A 22,667-nucleotide genomic window follows, 5' to 3' on the forward strand; every position below is an offset into this window, starting at 1 on the left:
CACAAAAACCACAATCCGTAAGGKGKAAATAGCTAAACGAGAGAGCAGAAGTGTGATTCACATCAATGCGCTATGTAGATACGTGATATCTGTGTCGCCGTAGACTACACCACTGCTGTCATCCTTACCTCCAAGCGTTTATTGAAATTGGATCATCTTTGGATGCCGACAGCAGTCGCACCATTGGAAGACATAGCTTTGACTGTAGCCTACAAAAGCCTGTTAATGCTCTTTTCCCGCGATCCATCAAACACATTTGGTGTGTCATCATAGTGGTCTCTGATTTCTGGTCAGACTCGCTCACGTTGAACAAATTTAACCTTGAGCCTTTCTCAATGATGATTTCAATGTCATTGAGAAAACAGAGAAGTGTCAAATATTTTTTTTCCGCAAACATCCTTTCTGAATTTAAAAGTAATGCTCCAAGTAATCATTTCGTTTTTCAAAAGTATATGTAATCTGATTACAATATTTTTTGCTGGTAATGTAATGGATTACAGTTACATMTTTTGTGTGTGTGTTAAACCCTGCATGCTAAGGAGTTGCCAAGTAGCTAAAAAGTGGTAAGTAGTTGAAAAGTGCAAATTAGCTAAAATGCTAAAGTTGTCATTGCTTATAAGAATTGATCTCGCAAKCATTGGGTTGCTAGACATTCACGTTATACGTATAGCCTCCACTACACCACTGTCCCTTTGTGTTTTACGAAAAGTGCACTCCTACATCATTGCGTTTGGATTACGGTTGCTGTCCATCATCATGAGCCTGTCACACACGTAATACCTAGTCTTGGTACAATAGGTTCACCACTGCACAAACATGTCTATAATAGATATAAAAACTGTTAGAATTTCCCCCGGTCTCCCCTTACTATTAGTGAGTGTGCAACTTTCCATCAATTTCCTCTGACTGAATAGAAGCTGATAATTATGAGTTTTTCACTCACTGGTCTCGGGAAAAATTAGGAGTCTTCACTGTCCGAGACCAGGTCAAGACCGAGTAAAAATCTGTCTGACACCGAGACAACACCAGGACACTAAATATGTGGTCTCAAGTCCAGACACGAGACCGTACTACAACACTACTATAACCTTTACCAAATTTGATCTCTATGTTTTACCTTAACCTTTCTGCCCAGCCTGGTCTCATAGACTAGACATAACATAGTAAATATAAATCCAGGACACTCAAATTAGTATGATATTTTACGTTTACTTAAGGAAAAAACGAAAGTAGCGTGGTTGGTCAGAATGTATGGGTAGGCGTATAATACGACATCTAGCAACACAAAGATTGCGTGTTTGAATTTCAGCATGGACAACTTTTGCATTTTATCTAATTAGCTACTTTGCAACTACTTAACATATTAGCTAACCCTTCCCCTAACCTTAACCTAGCTAACGTTAGCCACCTAGATAATGTGAGCCTCAACAAATTGGAATACGAAACATATTATACATTTTGCAAATTCTTAACGTATTGTATGATTGCATTTCTCTACATATTTCACAATTTGCAACATATCAGACATTGTAATTCGTAACATATCATACGAAATGGATGATGGACATCCACAAATTAATACATAGCCTACCATAAAAAATGTATAATACTACATATAATACTAATTGGAGTGTCTAAGATTACATTTACTATGTTACGTCTACCCCTGAGTCCAGGTTGTTCTGTCAGTCCAATATCCACTTCTAAAAAGAAAACAATTTTAGCTCTGGTGACTGTATAGAAAATGTAGCCTATGWTACTGCTGTCTACCTATTTGATAACATCATCACAAACAGCCAACTGCATTGGTCAAATAGGCTACAAGCCTGCAACAGACGCTGTCGAATACCTGTTGCTTACAAGCTACTAGCAATCAGGTTGGTCTTCGGAAGCAGTTGTGCGCTCTGCAGCCCGCAGAAGCTTTGGTGCACATTTTCACAAAGTACCGGTATGAAAGTTGTGAAGGGAAACTTATCAAATCTATGATGTAAAACAGAAGAAGAATAATATATTTGAGGGAGTTCGAAAGGTATTTATTTCACGTTGCTCCTCTTAAGTGGAGCGAGAAACTACGGTGGAGACGGTTGATTCGCGCACTTCGCTGTKTCCAAGTGTGGTAAAGTTGACAGTCACAGACAGATTGACTGTGACAGTCTCCGCTGATATTGTAGGAATTGAAATTTGGACACCTGCTCCTCTCGACGAATAGGTAAGCTTTAAACTATGAATGTTCCTGTTTTCTAGCCTTAATAGGAAATCATGTTACAATCATTTTTCTCAAAGGACGGAATTAGCAACACCACAATTTCTAGGGTAGAAAATCTTACCTTCCAATGTTTTCCAAATAATGCAATAAGGGACATTATGTCAGCACATATAGGTTTAGTGTGCATATAGCAGTATGTTTACAAATTAAAACAAATTAGCTCTCAGTAAAATAATGTTTGCTTTTAGACATCTCTTTTAATGAGCACATACTTTTCTATACATGCTGRATCAGATGTGGATGGTTATGCGGGAAATGGAAATAGGCTTCGTAGTATAATGTATTTCTATTGTCTTTAATAACCGGGTTCTACCTAGACAGGGTATTTAACAGGTTGACATCCATCAGCACTACCAAGAGAAAGACCTGCATTAGCTGCCATTCAAAACCATTCTAACATGTTGCCACTCGCATTAGAAATAGAAGGTTTGAGTGCCTGGGGGCATACCCGACATTATTAAACCAAAATGTTCCAAGCTAATACCTGTTCCAGCACATTGCAGAGAGAGTGAAACCCATGCGCACAATGTGCATTTATTGTACTGAATCCTGTGTTTTTCAGCTATTGAGATACAGTATCATATTGAATCAGATATCCCCTTTGTTAATATGTTCTGTCCTGAGTTGAGTTATGAGACTAGCAGAACAGATATTGCCTGARTGAGGGATATAGATTGTCTAGTGTRCCAGCCCTGTCTGTCTCCCAGTAGAGTGGGTGAGTGTTTAGACGACCTGTGAYTTCTCTGATGTGACGAGGAGACATAAAGATAAAACATTCACAGTCACATTCACAGATCTGTTCCACCTGATCAGCAGGAGTCATGAGTATATTTTCTTCTGTTGGTGCACAGCCAGCACTATGCAATCTGAGGAGGACCTCAACAAGTCCAGTACTCTATTTTACTCCACAATGTGGCTGAATACAAAATAGAGAAAGACACCAACTACGTGCTAAAACATGATGTCTGTCCATCACTTGCACTGGGTGCTTCCTGATGAATCCATGTTTCAAACATTTGAGAGACATTCAGCTATGTAAATTATCCGTTTTGGTTCTGGTGGTTTGCCCTCCTTCACAGGCAGYCACAGTGTCTCCCATGAACACGGCAGATTGAAAAGACGAGACAATATCCTCCCTCATTCACGCCAACATTAATTGGAAAGAGAGTGATTACAGTTTATGCCTCAGTGCATGATTGCCTTCAGTATTATAATGCACAAGGCGATCTGACCAGTTGATCAAACTCATACTGACGACTTCCCACCACACCATCTGTGTTACTGTTCTATTTTCTGGTCATATTTTATTTGACTTTATTTGTATTATTTTTTTGAATAAACAAAAAACATATATAGACAAAAACAATAGACAWCTTGACATTTACATACATTTCAACAAACATTAATGACATCTCACTTGCTCAGACTCACGTGTTCCCACCGTAACAGACAATATTGTTTTTAATGCTTGTAAGACTATGCCCCATAAGACTTCAGATTGTGTTATGTTGTTTCTMTCTGTCGCCAGATTTTTGTGAAATATTTAAATAATAAAGCAATTGATTCTTCCATTCTCTTAATGTTGGAGTATCATTTGACTTCCAGTATTTAAACAATAGCTTTTTTAATATAAGTGACCAAAATAATATTGTCCAGCCTATTGGGGTATCTTACCACATCCTCATATGCATGTCTTGTAGTATGCCGATAGACAGATTAAAAATAAACTGTAAAACTTCTGACAGKCAGCTTTCTAACTCTGCCCCTAAATTTTGGACTCTATAACACTCATAGAAGGCATGCATTATTGAGTCATTGTTAGTTTTACACTTAAGACATGACTCTGCCGTTGTGCTGTAGAATTTGCGAATATTGTTCGTTGTATAATACATTCTATACATTAGTTACACTGGATTGAGCACGCGTTTTCATTAACTGTAATTTTGTTAGTTAAATTCCAAKACTCCSTCTATCTTGTGCCAATATCAGTTGTGCTGTGTCAATATCAATATTTTAAAGTKTTTGTTCCAATACTTTAGATTTTTTTCAAAGAGATTGTCAGTTGGTTAGGCTCTCTGAAAGGTTTTGTATAGCTTACCCATCATATGAGTATATTTTTCTGACTCAAATAGGATTCCCTCACATTGCTCTGATGTTCAAAAGCCTTCAGGTCAAACTTTCATGGTATACAACTTTTAAGTTGCATATGATTGAAAATGACTACGTACATTGGTCAGTCCAAAATTGCTTTTTAATTCTGTCATGGGAATACTTGTATTTCCTATTACCACATAATTTACGATTTCTTGGCCTTTAGTTTTCCACGTGGGCCAATTTATCGATTKATTCTGAAAAGTTATCCAAGGATTGTTCTATAAAGGTGTGTTTTTAGGGAGTGATATTGGTTTTTGTATATCCATTTCATTTTCTTCCATGATGTTATAGTGTTCTTAACTATGAAGTTGTTAACCTCTTAATGTTCTTAGCTTTATCCTTTGAAAATAGACACGTGAAAATATTCTGGGGATGAGCATGCACATCTTCAATATCTACCAATTGTTCCTCTTTAGTGCAATTAACATGTCATAAATAAAAGCCTTCGGTGGCAAGTTGACACAATTCCAAGTCCGGAAGGTTAAAACCACCTTCAGACTTATGTTAAACTTTTTTATTTGCRCATATAAAGTCTGCTATGACCAAGTATACTTTTTWAAAGAATGTCTTCAGTGGGGTAATTGGTATTACCGAAAATAAATCTAAAAACTTTGGGAGCCATGGCCATCTAAAAAGGTTTATTCTTCCTATAAGTTTTCTGGGGAAATTGTTCCATTTAATTAGATCTGCTTCCATGTTGTTGAGTAATGGGATAAAGTTATCTTTATATATTTGTTGTTTGTCATTTACTAAGCATCTTAAGTATTTAATATTTGCTGTAAATTGCAAGTCATTATTTTCATTTTTCCTATTGCCATTCAGTTTTTTCCACATTTATTATATATTTTTTACAGTATTCTGAAAATATTTTTAACAAGGGGGGCATTGACTTTTCAATATTTATCAGGTACATCAGGAGATCTTCGGCAAATAAGTTTAGTTTATACTCATGTTTACCAATACCTGTTATGTTTTGGTCCTGTCTAATTCTTTCTGCAAGTGGTTCAATTGGCAGTGCAAAACAGGAGGGGGGAGAGAGGGCATCCCTGTCCTGTGCCCCTTTCTAAAGAAAATTCAGCAAATAATGTATTTATTTGTGTATATTTTTGCTTTAGGATATTCATATAATATTTTTATGAAATCTATTATTTCAACTGGAAAGTTTAAGGTTTCTGAAGTAGGAAGCATTGAACTGAGTGACGTGTGTTGTCATTTGAGTAAATACGGACGCTATGTTGACCCAGAATGTTAAGTACAATTCTATGGGAAAGCCTTCCATACCTGGTGCTTTTCTCAGTGTGAAAGTTTTAACGGTGTCAAATATTTATTTTTGGGTGATTTCTATTTTTTWTMTTWWWWTTTTGTCTGCTGATAGTTGATTCAGGGTTGTAGAGTCAAACAAGGCTGTGGGATCAGTCCAAATAATGTTTAATTCAGATTTATATAGATTTTTATAGACGCTTTTATATTTTCATAGACGCTTTTATAATTGTCATTAATAGCATTGTTGTTTCTAATTAAAGCATTGTATTCTTATCTTTTGAAACTATAACTTGTTTGGCGTGTATTTGTTTTGTGATGCTGCAAGGTGTTCACCGGGTCCATTTGCCATTAAATAGTATGTTTTAATTAAGTTTAACCTGTGTTAACCTAGGCTCTCTTCAAAATCAAAAGTAAAATATCATATTCCTGCTTGCGTTTAGAAATGCTGTTTTCTTCTATATCTTGTAAAGATTTTTTATGGGCTTTTTCTAAGAAAGAAATTAAAATCATTAACTCAGATTTAACTTTTGCCTAGTATGATATTATCCTTCCCCTAATGTACGCCTTAAAAAGCGTACYTTGTTTCTGTCCTCAACGTGTACCTGTTCTCAACATGAGTTTCTATTGGACAGTGACTGAACTGAACACAGTAAGTGCCWTCAGAAAGTATTCATATCCCTTGACTTATTCCACATTTTGTTGTGTTACWGCCTGAARTCAAAATGGATWAAATCTTTTTTTTCACCCATCTACACACAATACCCCATAATAACAAAGTGAAAACGTACTTTTAGAAATGTTTGCAAATTTTATTAAAATGGAATACAGTAACATCTCATTTACATAAGTATTCACACCCCTGACTCAATACATGTTAGAATCACCTTTGGCAGCAAATAAAGCTGAGTCTTTCTGGGTAAGTCTAACAGCTTTCTAAAAAAAATGGATTGTGCAACATTTGCCCATTATTATTTACAAAATTCTTTAGACTCTGTCAAATCGGTTGTTGATCGTTGCTAGACAACCATTTTCAGACCTTGCCGTAGATTTTAAAGTAAATTTAAGTTATAACTAACTAGACCACTCAGGAACATTGAATGTCGTCTTGGTAAGCAACTCCAGTGTATAGAGTGCATTCGGAAAGTATTCAGACTCCTTCCCTTTTCCCACACTTTGGTACGTTACAGCCTTATTCTAAAATGGATTGAATAAATAAAKATCCTTATCAATCTACACACAATACCCCATCATGACAAAGTGAAAACAGTTTTTTGGAAATGTTAGCAAATTTATTAAAGATAAAAAACAGAAATACCTTATTTACATAAGTATTCAGACCCTTTGCTATGAGACTTGAAATTGAGCTGAGATGCATCCTGTTTCCATTGATCATACTTGAGATGTTTCTACAACTGGAGTCCACCTGTMGGAAATTCAATTGATTGGACATGATCTGGAAAGGCACACACCTGTCTATATAAGGTCCTACAGTTGACAGTTCATGTCAGCGCAAAAACAAAGCCATGAGGTCGAAGGAATTGTCCGTAGAGCTCCGAGACAGGATTGTGTCCAGGCACAGATCTGGGGAAGGGTAAAAAAAATGTCTGCAGCATTGAAGGTCCCCAACAACACAGTGGCCTCCATCATTCTTAAATGGAAGAAGTTTAGAACCACCAAGACTTACTAGAGCTGGTKCCCCAGCCAAACTGAGTAATCGGGGGAGAAGGGACTTGGAAAGGGAGGTGACCAAGAACCCAATGGTCACTCTGACAGAGCTCCACAGTTCCTCTGTGGAGATGGGAGAACCTTCCAGAAGGACAACCATCTCTGCAGCACTCCACCAATCAGGCSTTTATGGTAGAGTGGCCAGACGGWAGCCACTCCTCAGTAAAAGGCYCATGACAGCCRGCTTMGAGTTTGRCAAAAGGCACCTAAAGGACTCTCAAACCATGAGAAACAAGCATCATGTTGTGGGGGTGCTTTGCTGCAGGAGGGACTGGTGCACTTCACAAAATACATGGCATCATGAGGATGGAAAATGATGTGGATATATTGAAGCAACATCTCAAGACATCAGTCAGGAAGTTAAAGCTTGGTCGCAAATGGGTCTTCCAAATGGTCAATGACCCCAAGCATACTTCCAAAATTGTGGAAAAATGGCTTAAGGACAACAAAGTCAATGTATTGGAGTGGCCATCACAAAGCCCTGACCTCAATCCTATAGAAAATGTGTGGCAGAACTGAAAAAGCGTGTTCGAGCAAGGAGGCCTACAAACCTGACTCAGTTACACCAGCTCTGTCAGGAGGAATGGGCCAAAATTCAACCAACTTATTGTGGGAAGCTTGTGGAAGGCTACCCAAAACGTTTGACCCAAGTTAAACAATTTAAAGGCAATGCTACCAAATACTAATTGAGTGCATGTAAACTTCTGACCCAATGGAAATGTGACGAAATAAATAAAATATGAACTAAATAATTTCACATTCTTAAAATAAAGTGGAGATCCTAACTGACCTAAGACAGGGAACTTTTACTAACATTAAATGTCAGGAATTGTGAAAAACTGAGTTTAAATGTTTGGTGTATGGTGTATGTAAACTTCCGACTTCAACTGTAGCTGTGAAGTGACGCTCCCCGTCGAAACCTGACAGAGCTTGAGAGGATCTGTAGAAACTTCGCAAATAGAGATGTGCCAAGATTGTAGCGTCATACCCTACAAGACTCGAGGCTGTAATCACTGCCAAAGGTGCTTCAACAAAGTACCGGGTAAAAGGGTCTAAATACTTTTGTAAATGTGATATTTCAGTTTTTTTTAAATGACATTATGCCAACAAAAAAAGAATAACGTTATTTTTCTTTTGGGGTATTGTGTGTAGATTGGTGAGGCAAAAAACATAATTCATTCAATTTTAGAATAAGGCTGTAACATAACAAAATGTTGAAAAAGTGGTCTGAATACTTTCCGAATGCACTGCATTTGGAGTTGTTTTTTAAGTTATTGTCCTGCTGGAAGGTGAACTAGCTCTATTTCTTTTCATTATATTCGTAAAAGAAACTCTCTAGTCCTTGCCGATGACAAGCATACCCATAACATGATGCAGCCACCAACATGCTTGAAAATATGAAGAATGGTACTCAGTGATGTGTTTTGTTGGATTTGCCTCAAACATAACACTTCTATTATTCAGGACAAAAAGTTAATGTCTTTAACTTTAGTGCCTTATTGCAAACACAATGCATGTTTTGGAATATTTGTATTCTGTACAGGCTTCCTTTTCACTCATTTCAGTTAGTATTGTGGAGTAACTACAATGTTGTTGATTCAGCCTCAGTTTTCTCCTATCACAGCCATTAAACTCTAGAACTGTTTTAAAGTCACCATTGGCCTCATGGTGAAATCCCTGAGCGGTTACCTTCCTCTCCGGCAACTGAGTTAGGGAGGACGCCTGTATCTTTGTAATGACTCTGTGTTGATATACCGTCCAAAGTGTAATTAATAACTTCACAATGCTCAAAGGGATATTCAATGTGTGTTTTTTTTTACGCATCTACCAATAGGTGCACTTCTATGGAAGGCATTGGAAAACCTCCCTGGTCTTCGTGGTTGAATCTGTTTGAAATTCACTGCTTGATTGAGGGACCTAACAGATAATTGCATTTGTGCGGTACAGAGATGAGGTAGTCATTCAAAAATTATGTTAAACACTATTAGTCCATGCAACTTGTTATGTGACATGTTAAGCACATTTTTACTCCTGAAATTGCCATAATAAAGGGGTTGAATACTCCTTGACTCAAAACATTTCAGCTTTTCACTATTAATTAATCTATAAACATTATTCCACTTTGATATTATGGGGTATTGTTTGTAGGCCACCGACAACAAATCTAAATTCAGTCTCTAACACAATACATTTGGAAAAAGTCAAGGTGTGTGAATACTTTCTGAAGGCACTGTATGCAGTCATCTATAGATTCTATTGTCATACCCTAATTATCCTGTGACTATTTCAGCAAAATGATTTTGTTCTATACTGATTAGGTCACGATTTGTTGTCAAGGAAAGCATGATTACWCATTTAGAGGCTTGTTGAAATAAAGAGCTTCTCTCTGGCCCACTCATGTGTCAGTGTCTGAGTGCTGCTAATTTGCATCACCTTTATTAATATAATTTCAGTGACTAGAGACATTCATGCGCTGTGTAAATATACTTAATGCATTTTATTCCCTCTAGACTCTGAAGGGCATCYTTTTTGTGGTTCAACCTAACTGTTTTGTAAATCAAAATGAAGAGTTTCCTGAAGGGTTTATATAATAAATGACATTTGATGAAGTTATTGTTAATCTCATCCAGAACAACTTAATATCATTGCAATCAAGGGATACAGGCAACACAGACCTCTCAGAGATCTGTTCACCATCACCACAATGCTATAATAAAAACAGGCATTTGGGTTAAAATATTTAGTTTGGTTATGAGGAATGTAAGTAGACCTGGCTACATCAGAAACAAGAGGACTGATAAGCTAAGCTTCCACTTTCTTTTTTCTCTCTAGGCACCTCTTACCCTTTCTCCAGTGCTGTGATGGAGGGCAGTGGCAGTGGATTGACTGTAGAGCTGGCCTCCCCTGGGCCGTGTGTGGCCGGCATGGAGGGGAACACCAGTGGGCAGGTGTTTGAGGTGGCGCTGCAGAACAGCTCCTCGTCCAAACGTAGCCCTCAGTTTGTGGGGGTGGAGCTGCTGAAGTCCTTCAAGCTGCTCATCATCCCCTGCTACATCCTGGTGGTGCTGATCGGGGTGTTCGGCAACTACCTGCTGCTCTACGTCATCTGCCACACCCGTAAGATGCACAACATAACTAACTTCTTCATTGGAAACCTGGCCTTCTCCGACATGCTGATGTGTGCCACCTGTGTCCCCTTCACCTTGGCCTATGCCTTCAACCCCCGCGGCTGGGTTTTTGGGAGGTTCATGTGCTACCTGGTTTACCTCATCCAACCAGTGACCGTCTACGTGTCTGTCTTCACTCTCACTGCTATTGGTGTTGACAGGTAAGCCTTGGTCGAGGTTGCATTAAATACACTTTTTTAGACTTGGAGTGAATGAGCACATTATCACATTTCTATGTAAGCTTCTCTATCACATTACGTAATTACAGTTTTTATTATTTATCCTTTAATGAGATTTCCTCCATGGTGTTTCAGTATTTGTGGCTGGACCAGAATGATGATTAGGTATAAATTCAACTCTGTCACATAAAGAATTCTTAACAGCTCTATTCAGCACCCTTAAGACTTTTCAACTCAGAGAGATGATTCATACTTTATGTCAATAACAGGAAATAAAATCATCTGCAGGGACATTCACATCAAATTATGGAGAGGCAAGAGTAGAAGCATGATGTGATATCTTTACACAAGCACGACAGTGCAATTGTCAGATCAAAAAGGAAAAAGATACCCACACTTGACATGGTAAATTGATCCTATCCCCAGGTACTATGCCACAGTTCACCCTCTGAAGAAGCGGATCTCAGTGTTGGCGTGTACTTACCTCCTATCTGGGATCTGGCTGCTCTCCTGTGGGCTTGTGGCCCCGGCCGTGGCCCACACCTACCATGTGGAGTTCAAGAATGACGGCTTTACCATCTGTGAGGAGTTCTGGATGGGCAAGAAGAGAGAGAGGTTGGCCTACGCATACAGCACACTTTTCATGACCTACGTCCTGCCTCTGTCTGCCCTCTGCATCTCTTACCTCTGCATCTCTGTCAAGCTCCGTAACTGTGTGGTGCCTGGCCACCGCACCCAGAGCCAGGCCGAGGCCCAGCGAACCCGCAAGCGCAAGACCTTCCGTCTGATCACCCTGGTGGTGGCGGCTTTRGGTGTGTGCTGGATGCCCATCAGTGTGTTCAACGTGCTGCGGGACATTGACATTGACCTGATCGACAAGCGCTACTTCCTGCTCATCCAGCTGCTGTGCCACTTGTGTGCCATGAGCTCGTCCTGCTGTAACCCTTTCCTGTATGCCTGGCTACATAACCGCTTTCGCGCCGAGCTGCGCAAGATGTTCACCTGCCACCGCCGTATCGGCATCCCTGCCAACAACTGTGCCACAAACAGCGTGAACCCCTTCATCCCACCCTCCCACCCACCCGCACAGGATGTGTTCAGAGAATGGTCTTGAAACCAGCTGAAAGATATTTGGTCAGGGTTTTTGTACTGTAAGATAAGATGGTAAAACTATTACTTTTGTTTTTCAAAAAGTTGATTCTTCRGACCCCACTCCCACTGTTTCTCATGCCCAATTAATACATATTTTGTGAAAAGTAAATGTACATTTCTGCACAAGATCATTAAGTGGTTGCACAAGTGCAACAAACTGTGCCACAAACAAGAGTGCTGCAAAAAAGTAACCTGCATTTGAAGTGTTCTTAGACATGTTGTAACATCAGAAGTTGATTGATCATGATGGACATTTTTCGGTGTACATTATGCTGTTTTTATAAGCATTATCTTTATTGTACAGTGTGTTCCCATATGATGCATACAAAGTGATGGTTTAATAATAGAAGATGCTTTTGGCTTGGTTTTTGCTTGATTTCAAAAGCCTCTACAACCTCAAGGTTGTGACTGACAGGTGATGCACATTACCAGATGGGAACACAGCTACCAACTTCATAGAAGAGGGTCCTGGCTTGGTGACAAAGATGATAGCTTCAGTCTCTCAACAACTGACAAAAATTAAACACATTTGGTCATGTCAAAAAATATTGAAATTGGTTCCATTTAACCTGTTTTCCATTTTTGACAAGTTGCAAGTTAAAACACAGTTTTACTTTCTGTGACAGAAATTGCTGCATCATGCATGTTACATCTTTGTAAATGTAATGAAGTATACTGAACAAAAACAAACGCAACATGCAACAATTTCCAAGATTTTACTGWGCGAACTTTTTTGTMAACTWTACAGTTCACATAAGGAAATCAGTCAATTGAAATAAATTCATTAGGCCCGAATCTATGGATTTCACATGACTGGGAATAAAGATATGCATCTGTTTCCTTAAAAAAAAAGTAGGGGCGTGGATCAGAAAACTAGTCAGTATCTGGTGTGACCACCAATTTGCCTCATGCAGTCCGACACATCTCCTTCACATAGAGTTGATCAGGCTATTGATTGTGGCCTGTGGCATGTTGTCCCACTCCTCTTCAATAAATGTGCGAAGTTGCTAGATACTGGCGGGAACTAGAACACTGTCGTACACGTTGATCCAGAGCATGCCAAACATGCTCAACGGGTGACATGTCTGGTGAGTATGCAGGCCATGGAAGAACTGGGACATTTTCAGCTTCCAGGAATTATATACAGATCGGGTGCTCCCGAGTGACGCAGCGATCTAAGTGCATCTCAGTGCAAGAGGCGTCACTACAGTCCCTGTTTCAAATCCAGGCTGTATCACATCTGGCCGTGATTGGGAGTCCCATAGGGTGGCGCACAATTGGCCCAGCGTCGTCCGGGTTTGGCCGGGGTAGGCCGTCATTGTAAATAAGAATGTATTCTTAACTGACTTGTCTAGTTAAATAAAGGTTATATAAAAAAATACAGATCCTTGCAAAATTGTGTTCGGTGACAAAACTGCACATTGTAGTGGCCTTTTATTGTCCCGGGCACAAGGTGCACCTGTGTAATAATAATGTAGTTGTGATTTTACCATGTACATCTTGGTGGGGCAAAGTCACTTTATTTTTTATGCATGCCAGCAAAGCCACTACACAACACTAAACAATACATTAACCGCACTATAACGGTGACAAACGATGCCCACAAAATGTAAGGGCTTACATAAAGCTGTCCCAACAGAAGAGCTTTCTTTTCAACACCATGGAGTGAATCCTTACCACTGGTACATCTGGCTATCAGTGGAGCCTTGTCTAGCAGCGAAACAGTTCATTCAGCCTCATTTACTGCCTTTAAAAAAAACATAGCTGATATGGCTGACTTGCTAAAACAAATGTGGTTTCTACTGACAATTGAGATGTACAAATAATGGTATAAGGGAATGATGAGCGGATAAGATGCAATCCGTAATTTCGATCAAGACAATGAGCGAGCGAAGACGGACGTAGTCCCGCCACCCGGGAGCCATCTCCCGGGTGGCGCAGTGGTCTAGGGCACTGCATCGCAGTGCTAGCTGCGCCACCAGAGTCTCTGGGTTCGCGCCCAGGCTGGGCTGGGTTCGCGCCCAGGCTCTGTCGCAGCCGGCCGCAACCGGGAGATCCGTGGGGCGACGCACAATTGGCATAGCGTCGTCCGGGTTAGNAAAAAAAATGTAATAAAAATGTATGCACTCTACTGTAAGTCGCTCTGGATAAGAGCGTCTGCTCTTGGCCGGTAGGGATATCCTTGTCTCAGTATGTAAAAATTTAATAAAATGTATGCACTCTACTGTAAGTRGCTCTGGATAAGAGCGTCTGCTAAATGACTAAAATGTKAAATGTAAATGTAATTACTATTTGTTTAGCACTTTTGAAAATGTACAGCGACAGAAATGGGCTGTTCWTAAGGTATTCTCCCTGTACACCAAATCAGAACCGTACAATAAATAAAGGGGGCATATAAGCAATGAGAGGTCTTACAATATTCGATTGAGACATTTCTCTAAAACAGGCTATAGACTACATGTGCACCAAATTATTAGGGTGAGGCACATGGGCTATTAACAGCGTATTACACAACATACACTTAGTATTACTTTCCTTTACTACAGTAGACATATCACACCATTTATGCAGCAGACTACAAMACATTTTTGGACTCACCGTTGTGCTGTGCCCACATGAACAGGGAGGTGGAACAGCAGTCCTTCTTGTGGGTAAATTTTGTCATGAAACTTTGTCATCAAAGTCATTCTGGCATTCTCTGGATTTATGGTGCTTTCAAGACAACTGGGAACCCYGAAAAAAACATGGTTGAATCATGACGTCAGGTTGGAGCTCTAGAAAGAGGCCAGAGTTCCCGACTTGGAATTCTGAGTCGAACTACCGTTCAAAATGTATTTTCCCAGTCGGAGCTAGTTTTTTTTCAGAGTTCTTAGTTGTCTTGAACTCACTGAAAACTGGGAAATCTCAGACATCAGTTGTTTTGAACGTGGCAGAAATCATGCTGTATTGACAGCATGGCTAATGTATTCAACCTTTTTTGGCCCATGMTGTTGCTTGTGAATGTTTATCCTTTTAAGCTTGGAAAAGAGACCCTTAAACCCAGACTTGGACCATACACACTCTCCGCCGAATAGAAGGCAGGGGAAGCAAAATAGTGATTGCTTTGCCAKGCTCACAGTTAGCCACTGATTTCTCATTGTTYAATTTGCGATTTCCAACTTTTTGTCCAATAGCAAAGTTTGTCCAATAGCCGATGAGCACCGATACATTCTCTTCATAAGGATTGAAAATGATTTGCCAGTATATTGCCGTGATTCATGACGACGACTGCTTGTCTAGCTTGCTAGTTAAGATTTGTAAAGTATTATGTTGATATGATCACTCCAATCAAAGCTACTGTAGATATGAACGTTTTAGCTCTCCCTGTAGATTTTGCAGCGATGTAGTGTCCCCATGAGTGACAGAACACTGAGGCTATCACGACGCAACTAGACAAGATTACCAACCCCTATGGTCTGTATTATCCGCTGGCTGCCCCTCCACCACAGAAAGCACTGAGCTAGGCCTWAACACCTGCATTTTYGAGCTGCCTTAGTCAAGGAAGCTAAAAAGAGACCATGTTTGTATGCAGGTTTATTTATAAAAAWATATATTTTTACATTGTTTGCAAACTGATATGTGACACGTGTTATTGCCAAAATAACATGCAAAACAGGCAACAAAAAAATTATATATACAGTGGGCTCCAAAATTACTGGCACCCCTGACTGGCAATGCACAAACAATACTTAAATAAATATAAATATAATTATAGAGATACACTCAAAATACCAACATGTAAGAAATACTGTACTTTATTGTTTCAATGGAACCCACCAAAAACATACAATTATTTAATACAAAATACATTTCACCAAAATCAAGGTTTCATAATTATTGGCACTCCTCATTTAGTACTTAGTGCAACCACCTCTGGCAAGGATAACTGCATGGTATTTTCCTGTAAGGTTGTAAGGTTAAGGTTAACCTGTAAGGTTAAGGAACACATTTGTAGGGATTTTGGACCATTCCTCTATGCAGATCCTTTCAAGATTCTTCACATTCTTGGGTTTGCGCTTATCAACTGCCCTCTTCAACTCAGCCCACGGGTTTTTGATTGGATTGAGGTCCGGAGACTGAGATGGCCATGGCAGAACATTGATTTTGTGGTCACAGAACCATTTCTGTGTGGATCTTGAGGTATGTTTTGGGTCATTGTCTTGTTGGAAAGTCCACATACGGCCAAGTCCCAGCCTTCTGGCAGAGGCAYCCAGATTGTCAGCCAAAATTGCCTGATACTTGGTGGAATTTATTATGCCATCAATCTTAACCAGTGCCTCTGGACCTCTGGAATTAAAACAGCCCCAAAACATCACTGACCCACCACCATATTTCACGGTGAGTATGAGGTGCCTCTCCTTGTATGCATCTCTGTTTCGACGCCAAACATGCCGATGCTGTATCTGACCAAAACGTTCAATTTTGGTCTCATCTGACCAGAGCACCTTCTTCCAATCATAATTTAAATGACGTTTGGCAAACTCCAAGTGCTTCCGTCTATGTCTTGGGGTCATTAAGGGCTTTCTTCTGGCGACCCTTCCAAAGAGCCTGTGGTTGTGGAGGTGGCGTCTGATGGTGCTTTTTTAAACCTGGCGACCAAAAGACGCCACCAAGGCCTGCAATTCTTTCACAGTGATTCTTGGGGGTTTTGTTGCTTCTCTCACAATCCTCCTCCCTATCCTGGGGGGCAAAATGCATTTACGTCCTCTACCCCTGAGATTTAACTGTTTCCATATCTTTGATTTTTTAAATAATTGCCCTGACAGTGCTCAGATGGTATATTCAATCGTTTGTGGATCTTCTTGTAGCCATTACCAGATTTATGAAGGTCTACGACCATCTGTCCCTTTTTAACTGCCAGTTCTTCTTTTCTTCATGGTGTTGGATGACAAAGGATATTGCATGTGTGTTACCTCATTTATATACCCTAGTGAAAAAGAAAGTGATGTAATGGCTCTATATAGTTCCTTAACACTTAGATCAACTTACATAATTGGAATTTAATTCCTGTTTAATTTGGTAGATGTTATTTACAATAATATTTAAGGTGCCATTAATGTGTAAACGTTGATTTGGAGGACAATGACTTTTAAATTAATTAATAAATGATTTTGGTAGGTCCATTGAAACTTACAAAGTACAAGTATTTTTCACATGTTGGTATTTTTAGTTTATCTCTGTAATTGTATTGTTATATATTTTTTTAAAGTATTTTTTGTGCATGCCAGTCAGGGGTGCCAGTAATTTGAGCCCACTGTATATTACAGTATCAGTCAAAAGTTGACAAATAGTCATTCAAGGGTTTTACTTTAGAACAATAATGAAGACATAAAAACTATGAAATAACACAATGGAATAATGTAGTTACCAAAAAAGTGTTAAAAATATCTAAAATATATTTAATTGAGATTCTTCAAAGTAGCCAACCTTTGCCTTTGATGATAACTTTGCACAGTCTTGGCATTTTCTCAAACAGCTTCATGAGGTAGTTACCTGGAATGCATTTCAATTAACAGGTCTGCCTTGTTAAAAGTTGTGGAATTTCTTCTTAATGCGTTTGACCCAATCAGTTGTGTTGTGACAAGGTAGGGGTGTATACAGAAGATAAGCCCTATTTGGTAAAAGAACCAAGTCCATATTATGGCAAGAACAGCTCAAATAAGCAAGAGAAACGACAGTCCCTCAATACTTTAAAACATGAAGTCAGTCAATCTGCAAAAATTTCAAGAACTTCTTGCAGTCGCAAAAACCAAGTGCTATGATGAAACTGACTCTCATGAGGACCGCCACAGAAAGGGAAGACCCAGAGTTAGCTCTGCTGCAGAGGATAAGTTCATTAGAGTTACCAGCCTCAGAAATTGCAGCCCAAATAAATGCTTCAGAGTTCAAAGTAACAGACACATCAACTGTTCAGACGAGACTGCGTGAATCAAGCCTTCATGGTCGAATTTCTGCAAAGAAACCACTAGTAAAGGACACCAATAAGAAAGCTTGGGCCAAGAAACACGAGCAACGGACATTAGACCGGTGGACATCTGTCATCTGTGATTTTTGGTTCCAACCACCATGTCTTTTGTGAAGATGCAGAAGGTGAACGGATGATCTCCGCCATGTGTGGTTACCCACCGTGAAGCATGGATGTGTGATGGTGTGGGGTGCTTGTGCTGGTGACACGGTCTGTGATTTATTTAGAATTCAAGAGCTCACTTAACCAGGATGGCTACCACAGCATTCTGCAGCGATACGGCAACCCATCTTGGTTGCGCTTCATGGGACTATCATTTTGTTTTCCAATAGGACAATGAACACCTCCAGGCTGTCTAAGGGCTATTTGACCAAGAAGGAGAGTGTGGAGTGCTGCATCAGATGACATGACCTCCACAAATCACCCGACCTCAAACCAATTGAGAGGGTTTGGGATGAGTTGGACCGCAGAAGTGAAGGAAAAGCAGCCAACGAGTGCTCAGCATATGTGGAACTCCTTCAAGACTGTTGGAAAAGCATTCCGTGATTGGGTGGGGGGAGGGGGATCTTGGAGGGCTGGTGGCCTGCAGTTGGGGAGCTTGGGCCGGTGGATCTCTGGTCGGGTCCATGTTTTTTTTACCTTGTGGGAAATCTGTCCATGTGCCATTAAGCAGGGCGTTGACCCTGGTTGCTTCTGTGGGTCACTCTGGATGGTAGTCTGTTAGATGACTGACTAATGTAAATGTTGAGCGGCTACACTGCAAGTAGATTGWATYTTWWAARATWCAATCAAATWAAAAKATGTAAATGTTTATCTGGCACAGCAAGTCTACAGGTGGTATGAAAGAGCAGTCCAACAGAATTGATTGATTATGATTTGAATGCCATTATCAAATCTCTGCTCATCAACACATCTCATTTGTATCAATAAGGAAAGGGCTGTGAGTTGACTCCAGAAGAACATTTTTAAAGAATTGAAGAGAATAATTGTTGTCATGGTCACATACACATTCAAAACCTTATCCATGTCAGGGTGGTTGWTATTTTCAGTGATTCCTTTTCAGACACTTCTAATAAGACCAAATAAGTGAGAAACCATGGTAATGAGTTCTGTGACCCAGATGAAGCTGACAAGCACTCACAATAAATAAGCCTTTACCAACCACAAACCTGCGAATAGAGATAGTTCCTCAATATCTTGAGAGCAATGGTCTAAACCAGGTATTRCCAACAGTCCATTTATATTTTCCAACAGGGCTATACATTTGGGTGAGTTTTTTTCTCTCGCCTGAGTAGCTTCGTTTCACTGCCAAAAATAAACTCAAACCATCTAGTGTTCAGCGAAATAACAACACAATGTCAAATACAGGTAGCCTATTCAAATAATTAACATCCAGTCACATTAACTGTTACTCTCGTGGGAATTCCACTAACGGTCCGTATGTAGCCAAACGTAGCTGCTGCTCATGTTGGTATCTGTACTGATGGCACAAAAGCCATGACAGGGAGACAATGGAGTGATAACACGCGTGCAAACAGTTGCTCCCGACACCACTTGTGTACACTGCAGCATCCACGAGAGACGCTTGTTGCCAAAGGAATGCCTGACAGCTTGAAACACGTTTTGGACACTACAGTGAAAATGATTACCTTTGCTAAAGCAAGGCTCCTGAACACTTGTGCATTTTCTGCGCTATGCAATGATATGGGCATCGACAATGTAACGCTTTTACAACATACAGAAGTGCGCTGGTTATCAAGGGGCAAAGTATGACACGTTTTTTTTWAAATTGAGAGACGAGCTTAAAGTTTTCTTTACTGACCATCATTTTCACTTGTCTGACCGCTTGCATGATCATGAGTTTCTCACACGACTGGCCTATCTGGGTGATGTTTTTTCTCGCCTGAATGATCTGAATCTAGGATTACAGGGACTCTCCGCAACTATATTCAATGTGCGGGACAAAATTGAGGCTATGACTAAGAAGTTGGAGCTCTTCTCTGTCTGCATTAACAAGGACAACACACAGGTCTTTCCATCATTTTATGATTTTTTTGTGTGCAAATGAACTCAAGCTTACGGACAATGTCAAATGTGATATAGCGAAGCACCTGAGTGAGTTGGGCGTGCAATTACGCAGGTACTTTTCCGAAACGGATGACACAAACAACTGTATTCGTTATCCCTTCATGCCCTGCCTGCAGTTCACTTACCGATATCTGAACAAGAGAGCCTCATCGAAATTGCAACAAGCAGTTCTGTGAAAATTGAATTTAATCAGAAGCCACTGTCAGATTTCTGGATTGGGCTGTGCTCAGAGTATCCTGCCTTGGCAAATCGCACTGTTACTCAAACAGGAAGCACCCTGAAGACTTCCTGACGGTTCACCCCCATGTGGTGAAGGTAGGAAAACTAATCCTCAACACCGGGGCCCCACAAGGGTGTGTGCTCAGCCCCCTCCTGTACTCCCTGTTCACCCATGACTGCGTGGCCATGCACGCCTACAACTCAATCATCAAGTTTGCAGACAACACAACAGTAGTAGGCTTYATTACAAACAACGATGAGACAGGGAYGTGGTGAGGGCTCGGAGTGTGGTGCCAGGAAAATAACCTCTCACTCTATTTCAACAAAACTAAGGAGATGATCGTGGACTTCAGGAAACAGCAGAGGGAGAACCCCCTATCCACATCAATGGGACCACAGTGMAGAAGGTGGAAAGCTTCAAGTTCCTCGGCGTACAAATTATTGACAAACTGAAATGGTCGACCCACACAGACAGCGTGGTGAAGAAGGTGCAACTGCGCCTRTTCAAGCTCAGGAGGCTAAAGAAATTTGMRTTAACACCTAAAACCATCACAAACATTTACAGATGCACAATTGAGAGAATCCTGTTGGGCTGTATGAATGCCTGGTAAGGCAACTGCACCGCCCACAACCGCAAAGCTCTCCAGAGGGTGGTGCGGTCTGCCTAACGCATTATCGGGGGCAAACTTCCCGCCCTCCAACAACACCCGATGCCATAGGAAGGCCAAAAAGGACATGAACCACCCGAGCCACTGCCTGTCCACCCCACTATCATCCAGAAGGCGAGGTCAGTACAGGTGCATCAAAGCTGGGGCCGAGAGACTGAAAAACAGATTCTATCTCAAGGCCATCAGACTACTAAACAGCCATCACTAGCACATCAGAGCCGGCTGCCTATAGACATAGATTAGGAATCACTGGGGACTTTTAGAAATGGATCACTAGCCACTTTAATAAACGTTCTGTATCTAACATTACTCATCTCATATGTATAAACTGCACTCCACACTATTCTACAGTATCTTAGGCACTTTTAAATTGTGTTTACATATTGTATCACCCATTTCATATGTATATACTGTATTGTATTCTACAGTCGTGGCCAAAAGTTTTGAGAACTTGACTTGATGGCAGCCCATTCTTGCATAATCAATGCATGGAGTTGTCAGAATTTTGTGGTTTTTGTTTGTCACCCTCCTCGTAAGGATTGACCACAAAGTTCTCAATGGGATTATGGTCTGGGGAGTTTCTGGCCATGGACCCAAAATATCAATGTTTTGTTCCCTGAGCCACTTAGTTATCACTTTTGCCAATGGCAAGGTGCTCCATCATGCTGGAAAAGGCATAGTTCGTCACCAATCTGTTCCTGGAGGGTTGGGAGAAGTTGCTCTCGGAGGATGTGTTGGTACCATTCTTTTATTCATGGCTGTGTTCTTAGGCAAAATTGTTAGTGAGCCACTACCTTGGCTGAGAAGCAACCCCACACATGAATGGTCTCAGGATGCTTTACTGTTGGCATGACACAGGACTGATGGTAGCGCTCACTTGTCTTCTCCGGACAAGCTTTTTTCCGGATGCCCCAAACAATCGAAAAGGGGATTCAGAGAAAACGACTTTACCCCAGTCCTCAGCAGTCCAATCCCTATACCTTTTGCAGAATATCAGTCTGTCCCTGATGTTTTTCCTGGAGAGAAGTGGTTTTTTGCTCCCCTTCTTGACACCAGGCCATCCTCCAAAAGTCTTTGCCTCACTGTGCGTGCAGATGCACTCACACCTGCCTGCTGCCGTTCCTGAGCAAGATCTGTACTGGTGGTGCCCCAATCCGCAGCTGAATCAACTTTAGGAGATGGTCCTGGCGCTTGCTGGACTTTCTTGGGCGCCCTGAAGACTTCTTCACAACAATTGAACCGCTCTCCTGAAGTTCTTGATGATCCGATAAATGGTTGATTAGGGTGCAATCTTACTGGCAGCAATATCCTTGCCTGTTTTTGGGCTTCACAGGCAAGACGTGGAGGAGGCCGTAGGAGGGCAAACAACCCAGCAGCAGGACCGCTACCTCGCCTTTGTGCAAGGAAGAGCACTGCCAGAGCCCTGCAAAAATGACCTCCAGCAGGCACAAATGTGCATGTGTCAGCGGTCCTGCTGCTGGGTTTGTTGCCCTCCTACGGCCTCCTCCACGTCTCCTGATGTACTGGCCTGTCTCCTGGTAGCGCCTCCATGCTCTGGACACTACGCTGACAGACACAGCAAACCTTCTTGCCACAGCTCGCATTGATGTGCCATCCTGGATGAGCTGCACTACCTGAGCCACTTGTGTGGGTTGTAGACTCCGTCTCATGCTACCACTAGAGTGAAAGCACCGCCAGCATTCAAAAGTGACCAACATCAGCCAGGAAGCATAGGAACTGAGAAGTGGTCTGTGTCACCACCTGCAGAACCACTCCTTTATT

At 40.8% G+C, this 22,667-nt stretch overlaps 1 protein-coding gene across 1 annotated transcript; it reads left to right on the top strand.

Moving 5' to 3' along the window:
- Positions 1-10,268: 10,268 nt before the first annotated feature.
- Positions 10,269-11,868, top strand: LOC111958144 (prolactin-releasing peptide receptor-like). Its single transcript, XM_023979328.1, has 2 exons — positions 10,269-10,736; positions 11,181-11,868. Exons 1-2 carry the CDS (start codon positions 10,270-10,272, stop codon positions 11,866-11,868), a joined length of 1,155 nt encoding a protein of 384 aa, XP_023835096.1. The 5' UTR covers position 10,269.
- Positions 11,869-22,667: the final 10,799 nt, after the last annotated feature.

The sequence above is a fragment of the Salvelinus sp. IW2-2015 genome, linkage group LG33 (assembly GCF_002910315.2).
Source record: "Salvelinus sp. IW2-2015 linkage group LG33, ASM291031v2, whole genome shotgun sequence".
NCBI lineage: Eukaryota > Metazoa > Chordata > Actinopteri > Salmoniformes > Salmonidae > Salvelinus > Salvelinus sp. IW2-2015.